This window comes from Zootoca vivipara, chromosome 1, assembly GCF_965207765.1.
Source record: "Zootoca vivipara chromosome 1, rZooViv2.hap1.1, whole genome shotgun sequence".
NCBI classification, from domain to species: domain Eukaryota; kingdom Metazoa; phylum Chordata; class Lepidosauria; order Squamata; family Lacertidae; genus Zootoca; species Zootoca vivipara.
In genome coordinates, this window is record NC_142582.1 from 1,076,932 (window position 1) to 1,084,262 (window position 7,331).

Below are 7,331 nucleotides of genomic sequence, written 5' to 3' on the forward strand. Positions count from 1 at the left end.
ATAAATCTATTTTCTGTTTCTCATTTTGTTTCCTTTTCCTTTTGTCTCCTTTCCATTTTTTATTTAGATTTGTTTGTTTTTTATTGTATTGTATGTGGGAAAGTATCAATAAGAAGGGGGGAAAGAAAATGATAGCATACGCTGAACAGTGTGGATGCATTAGTTACTTAAAGGATGTCTTGAACTTTTGCAGTTCCTGAGTTAGATCCAGGAATGCCCTATCTAAAGGCAATTTTAAAGCTAAGCCAACCACCACAGAGGGACATCTTTCCATTAGGACTGTGCTATGGAGTAGAATAGAAGAAAATGCAAATACTAAAGAGAGCTTATATATAACTTTCTATTCCTGTCCAGACTTTCAAGTGTGTTTTGGTTGGGGAAGGAAGATATGATTCCATTATAGTCTTCTACAACTCAATATTCATGCAGAAGCTGAAAACTAACATTTTGCAATATGCTTCCAATAAGGTAAGTAGTTGTGCTCCTGTCCTGAGTCTAGTGTAAATTAAGAGAAATGAGCAAAAATTAATTGGATGGATTACAGAATGCCTATCCTGATATGAAACCACATTAGCTCTCATGCCTTTCTCCACGTCCCTTCTGTCAGGGAAGCTCTGAGGATGAGGACCAGGGAGGGGGCCTTTTCAGCTGGGGATCCTCGTTGCAAGGGGGGGGGATGTTCTCTGCAGGTTGGTCTGCCTGGCACCTTTGCTGACATCTTTTTGGTGCCAGATAAAAACGTCCTCTTTCCTCCAGGCTTTTGATGGACTGTGATGCTGATGTTTCACTACTGATGCTCTGTCAAAGCTTTCTGCTGCTGTTAGGTAGATTATTTTGTGCATTTTTAAACCAACAACATTAGTTTTTATGTGAATGTATCTATATTATAAACTGACACTGTTAAGGCCATATTGATGGAAGACAATCTTACTCGGCTACGAGTGATCACCAAAGAATAAGGTTATAATCTAGTCTTACTTACCCTTATGTTTTTAAATACGCTGCAAGTAGCTTGAAGGCCTTTTTTGTGTAACAAGGAACTAGCCTGTTTAATTGATTATGTTGTTGTTAATAATCATATGTTTTCATGTTAACAGCCTCCAACATTATCGTCCCTGCCACACCTTCCTCACAGCCCTTACAAGTTTTCTCATTCCCCTTTGCGTGTCCCTGCGGGAAACAACATTTATATCTCACCTTTGAAGAGTCCCTACAAATTCTCTGAGGGGCTGTTGTCCCCCACTAAAATGACACCCAGGTCAAAGTAGGTAACCTGTTTCTTTAAGCAAATAACTGAATCAGACACAAAAACGAGCTAGATAGAATGTTTCTGGGCTGAAAGGATCAGACTCTTGCTATACATCTTCATTATGTGAATGCTTGGGGGGCTCTGTCATCTCATCCCCCTTCCCCATATCTGCTACAGGAGATAGGGGGTATATTATATTATATTATATTATATTATATTATATTATATTATATTATATTACATTATATTGTGCTACCGGTACTAGTAACTAGTAAACTAACCATAAGCAATACTATACTATACTATAAGCAATACTTACTTTTTTGCTATGTCATTTACTGATTTATATGAAAACTTTTTCAAGATAATGTGGAAGTATTATTGATAACCTTAAAAAGTATTAAGGATTAAAAGTCTGATGTTTTTAACCTGGATTTTCAGTTTCTACTTTAGCTATGTCATGATTATCTCATCTAGAACTTGTTTAGCCAAATGAAGCCTCTGACTTGGGCTATTGACACAGGAACTTCAGCGATCTGAAGAAAAGCAGCTGGGGGAAAGGGCAGGGGAAGCAAGAAAATTCGTTTAGTTGGGTCAAATAAATGAACCACCTCCAAACAGCCTATTAGAATTATGCCCAGACTAGGAACGTCACTCTGACTGGTTGAACATATGGATATCATTGGTTATCAATCCTTGTCTGTAGCATTCTCTCCCCTCCCCCTCAGGAGTAGTTTGTGTTGTAGTTTAGGGAGTTAAGAAAATGGGTTTTGATTTCTTTCCTTTGAACAAGATATGTCTAGCTGATACGACTTGGCACTTCCTAAATCTGGGTGAAAAGGAGCAAGTTGAGCATTATGGGGAGTATTGTGCAATGTTCTCTTGTGGATGTGACGGTTTTCACATGTCACGCCTTGTATATGAGGCAACTCTCATCTTATGCAACAGTTTGGTTAAATATGTGAAGCCAGGAGACCCCGTAACCACTCCCTCCACAAGGGTCCCAGAGCCCTGCTGGTGCCTTCTCAAAGCCCAAGTCTGGCTTCAGGAAAGAGGAGTGAGAGCTCAGGCAGGGTCCTAGAGTCCTTGCGCCTCCTTCCCACGATCATAGCTTTAGGCAGGTGAAGCCAAAAATAAATAAATGGAAAGTGGGTTTCCTTCAATTTCCATTTATTCATTTATTTCCCACCCATACATGCAAAGCTGCCATCGCAGAAGTAAAACAAGCAGAAGATGCAAGTTGCCTGTAATCTTTTGGCATTAGTTTAATAGAAAAATGAAAGTTATGTTTTTATCCCATTCTTGTTCTTGCAGAATATTGGTCTCAATTGGAGAATCCTTTGGGGTGAGTTTTGTGTTTGAAATGATAATTGCTTTAGAGTATTATGGTAAAGATGCACGTTACAGAGCTACAGCATGTCCCTTACATCTTTTTAAATAAAGAACATCTGGAAGGAGTGTGTGTGAAGGAGTTTTGTGGTTGGCTCTTTCCCCTCACAATTTGCACCCATCAAGCTACATGTCTCTCTTCAGGCGAAAAGATACAAGAATCTGTTTTTATTCCCCTGTACTGAGGTGAGACAGGAGCAGCCTGAGGAGGGCAATTATGAGCGGAAATTTACCAACATGGAAAGGGTTAAACATCCCCCCCCCCGGTCATCTTTCTGCCCTTCTGATTTCAGCTCCATCATTAATAGCAAACTAAAGTGGTTGAATTTCAGTTAGTTTGGAAGTGAGCAGAGCCACACAAAAATGAGATAAAGTCGTACTTTGGTTTTCGAACAGAATGCATTCCGGAAGTCCATAAAGCACAGCTTCTGATTGGCTCCTGATTGTGCGGGTGTACCGGAAACAATAGCGGAAGCTGCATTGGACGTTTGGCTTCCAAAATAATGTTCGAAAACCGGAACACTCACTTTCAGGTTTCGATCGTTTGGGAGCCGAAACATACGAGTACCAAGGCGTTTGGACTAGTGGTTTCTACATACAGTATTGAGTGGACCATCTGGGTTGGAACCCTCTTTCATCCTGAGGTCTGGATTCCCTTCCAAGGGCCACACACCAGGGGTGAGTGGGGCTAGAGGCAAATGGACAGGGACCTTACTTTTGCCCCATTGGCTGCATTCCAACCATGCAAAGGTGAGATCACAGGAATCTGCCTTCCAGCCAGCCAGACACCTGGCCCCTCTATCCCAGCGAGTTTCCAGGGTCTCAGGCAGGGATCTGCCACCTCAGTTCCTACATGAACCTTTTAGCATAGTGAAGGGTAGCAAGGAAGAGTGGCCTCCCTGCCCCCTGAGCTAAGCTTGAACAAGGACTACAGTGCACCTGCGCTAGGCTGGTTGGACCTTCAAACTTCCATTCTCTCCTTGGGCTCAGGTTTTTTTGTGTTTCCTCCCTCCATTAACACTCAGCAGCTTATAGTACAGTATCCCAGAAGGAGTGATGGTTAGAGTTTGGAGAGTAAGTGCTATGATATTAAAAAATAAAAACAAATAAACACCAGCTCCCTATCCTAATCTATGTGAGGCTGTTTCAGGAATACGGAAGGGAAGAAAGATGTATTTTCCCTACTGAGACTTTGATGAGTTAATCCAGTCTTGTGCTTGGTAGAGGTCCATTCCTATGAAGTTCAACTGGAGGAAGGGAAGGAGAAGCGATCTACCCCCGTTTCTCCTTCGCCCTCTGAAAGGTGGAAAGACCTTTGGAGCACCATGGCACCTTGTGATGGATCTGCTCCCTCCACAAACAGAAGGGTAACTGAATCAAACCCATAGTACTGTATTTCTCAGATAAATTGATGGATTTCAACTTTTGTGTGGTTCTCTGGCATTCTAGACTTCTGAAAAGTTTCAGAAGATAAACCAGATGGTGTGCAACAGAGATCATAATCTAAAACGCCATGCCGAAGTGAGCACAGCGCCCAAACCTCTAAGGAAGAAGCTGCACTTAGATATTGGACAAGATGAAGCAGATGGAAGGTGAGCTTGTTTTTAAAGTGGTTGGATTCAATTGTCTATATTGATATAACTTTCTAAAAGGAGAATGGAACGTTTGGTTAAGTGTACGTATGTATAATTATGGCAATTAACATGTTTTATTTTTTATACAAAGTGATAAGGAAGTTTCTGAATTTTCCAAAGCAGCTGCTTGTAACTCATAAGTCTTGCTGTATTGAAATGCCGCTTGTTTCTTCTACAAATGACACTGGAAATTTTTGGTGAAGCCTCTGTGTGTTTTGATGGTTATATAACTGATTTCATATAGTAAATGAAATTATGCAAATGCCTAAAGTGCGGTGTAGACTGTATATTTCTCTCTGTGTGTACACACACACATTAAACTTGAATGAGAAACTATGTCTGGTTTAAATTATTAAATTATGTTCTGATCTGCCAAAGGAGATTCCTTCACTCCCTTGGAAATTCCACACAGAGATTAGGTGCAATGTACACTGGAAGTCATTCGGTGCCGTTTGCCAAACATGTATCCATGTTCTCATCTGATTTGCAGTGGGAAAGCACATACGCGTTTGCTGCCCTGGGGCACTCGTCAACCAACCATGCTTTTTGGATCAGAGTATTGTGTAACTGTGTGACTGGGTTTTTCTCTCTCTACAGGGAACACCTCTCTAGAGATTCCAAGTTCCAACAAAAGCTTGTAGAAATGAGTAAGTTCTTGTCGCCAGGAAAAAATAGTTCTCAATATAATGGAGTGACATTCTCAGGAAAGGAGGAAGAGGGGAACAATCCCTTAGAAGGACCCATTCCTTAAGGCATGAGCAATTGTCCTCTCAGGCCTCTGGGGGAGTGGAGGGATCTTGGTCGTGGGGGAGTCGGTCATTAGCAAAAAGAAAGCCACCTGTGATGGGGATAAAAGATTGGTGCCTGAGATGCCCAGGGACAGCTTGACAGCATGGTCTCCATGTGTGGATGAGACTGTATTGCAAGGAGGACGTTTGGACTTATTTGGCACTGGGGAATATTTGGGGACAAGCCAAGCCTGTACAAGCTTGTATGTTTAGCCTGGAGAAGAGAAGGTTAAGGGGTGATATGATAGCCATGTTCAAATATATAAAATGATGTCATATGGAGGAGGGAGAAAGGTTGTTTTCTGCTGCTCCAGAGAAGCGGACACGGAGCAATGGATTCAAACTACAAGAAAGAAGATTCCACCTAAACATTAGGAAGAACTTCCTGACAGTAAGAGCTGTTCGACAGTGGAATTTGCTACCAGGGAGTGTGGTGGAGTCTCCTTCTTTGGGGGTCTTTAAGCAGAGGCTTGACAGGCATATATCAAGAATGCTTTGATGGTGTTTCCTGCTTGGCAGGGGGTTGGACTGGATGGCCCTCGTGGTCTTTTCCAACTCTATGATTCTGTGATTCTATGAGAGGCAAGCTGCCCTTGAACCAGCATGGAACCAAACTATTGACACGTAAAATATAAAGGTGGCAAAGCAGCTTTAAAACAGATTGTTGGGGGAAAGTTGATAGGAACCGAGGAGGGTCCAGTTCAGAATAAATCTTTCCCCCGAGATGAAGGTGAAATTTTGTTCAAATGTCTTTGGCACTTGGTTTTAGACTGTGGTGCTTTGATCTCTTTGAACTGCTGCCATGCACCACTGCACTTTCAATGCCTAGATTCTGTCCCTCTGTGAAATCTTTATATGCCAATGCTAGACGCTTCTGAGTCCGCAAGTGTGAGCTTGCGTGCTTGGTCTTAGAGGAGAGCATTGATATAAGGGGCATATGGAGAACACCAGCGGGATACAGTAAGCTCTGAATACAAAATCCACAGTAAAGGCAGGGAAGGAAGCACTGGAGGGGGAATCACTCGGTATATCAGATAGGGCACAGAGTCCAGCAAGCTGGAAATCCCCAAAGGGGAAGATTTCTCCATAGGAATGCTACACATGATGATACTGCATCCCAAAGCTAACTTAGTGCTGGGGGATGTGCCATCAGCCCCCTGACCAAATTGCTCAGGATATTGAGATAGATTGTAGTAATAGGTGATTTCCATACCCTCATATGGACAGGGTATATGTGTGCTCCAGTCAAAACGAAGAGGTAGAATTTTTGATGCACTGAATGACTCTACTGTGTTCATGGAACTGACCAGAGAACTTAATCTTAAGTGGCACCCAGGACACCTTTTCGCCTGAAAGGGAATCAAGGCAGCTTAAAGATAAAATAGAAATAGCTTAAAACATTTGGGGGGGTGTCATTAAAAACAGTTAAACATTAATAGAATTAAAAGGTGTGTATGTATATAAGATCTGTTAAAACACAGAGATCGTTACAATAAAAGCACCATTAGGTCCAATCGCGGACGACTCTGGGGTTGCGGCACTCATCTCGGTTTAATGGCCAAGGGAGCCAGCGTACATCTTCCAGGTCATGTGGTCAGCATGACAAAGCCGCTTCTGGTGAACCAGAGCAGCGCACGGAAACGCCATTTACCTTGCCGCCGGAGTGGTACCTATTTATCTACTTGCACTTGGATGTGCTTTCAAACTGCTAGGTTGGCAGGAGCAGGGACCAAGCAACGGGAGCTCACCCTGTCGCGGGGATTCAAACCGCCGACCTTCTGTTCGGCAAGCCCTGGGCTCTGTGGTTTAGACCACAGCGCCACCCACATAGCACCAGCCTTTTCCTTAAAAACAGTCAGTTCCCAAAAGCCTGTTGGAACAATAGATTCTTCACAAGCTGGCAGAAGGAAGCCAGTTTAGCCTGTATAGCAGGTTTCCTCAAACTCTGCCCTCCAGATGTTTTGAGACTACAATTCCCATCATCCCTGACCACTAGTCCTGCTAGCTAGGGATCATGGGAGTTGTAGGCCAAAAACATCTGGAGGGCCAAGTTTGAGGAAGCCTGCTGTATAGGGAGGGGGATCCAAAGTCTGGGAGCAGTTTAAAGCAAAACATTCACACAAATGGGGTGTTGGCCATGCACAAAGTAGCTTAGCAGTTTTCTAAGTCTGGGTTTCTTGATTTTGACTGTGATAGTCTCCGGTGGTGGCATTCTTGGACTCAGATGGGTTTTGTCCCCCCTTGTGCTCTTAAGTCAGGTCCTTTTAATAA

General features: G+C 42.8%; 1 protein-coding gene across 3 annotated transcripts in view; it reads left to right on the forward strand.

Moving 5' to 3' along the window:
* The window catches only part of RB1 (RB transcriptional corepressor 1), a 52,861-nt gene that overhangs the window by 43,758 nt on the left and 1,772 nt on the right, over nt 1–7,331 (forward strand). For 2 of the 3 annotated variants that reach the window (XM_035139875.3, XM_088675612.1), the window contains exons 22-26: nt 355–468; nt 1,098–1,264; nt 2,564–2,594; nt 4,088–4,230; nt 4,870–4,919. In XM_035139875.3, the coding sequence (XP_034995766.2) occupies nt 355–468; nt 1,098–1,264; nt 2,564–2,594; nt 4,088–4,230; nt 4,870–4,919 (505 nt within the window). Of the gene's footprint in view, nt 1–354; nt 469–1,097; nt 1,265–2,563; nt 2,595–3,171; nt 4,231–4,869; nt 4,920–7,331 lie in introns of all 3 variants that reach the window. The other variant, XR_015951514.1, reaches the window with a different exon arrangement.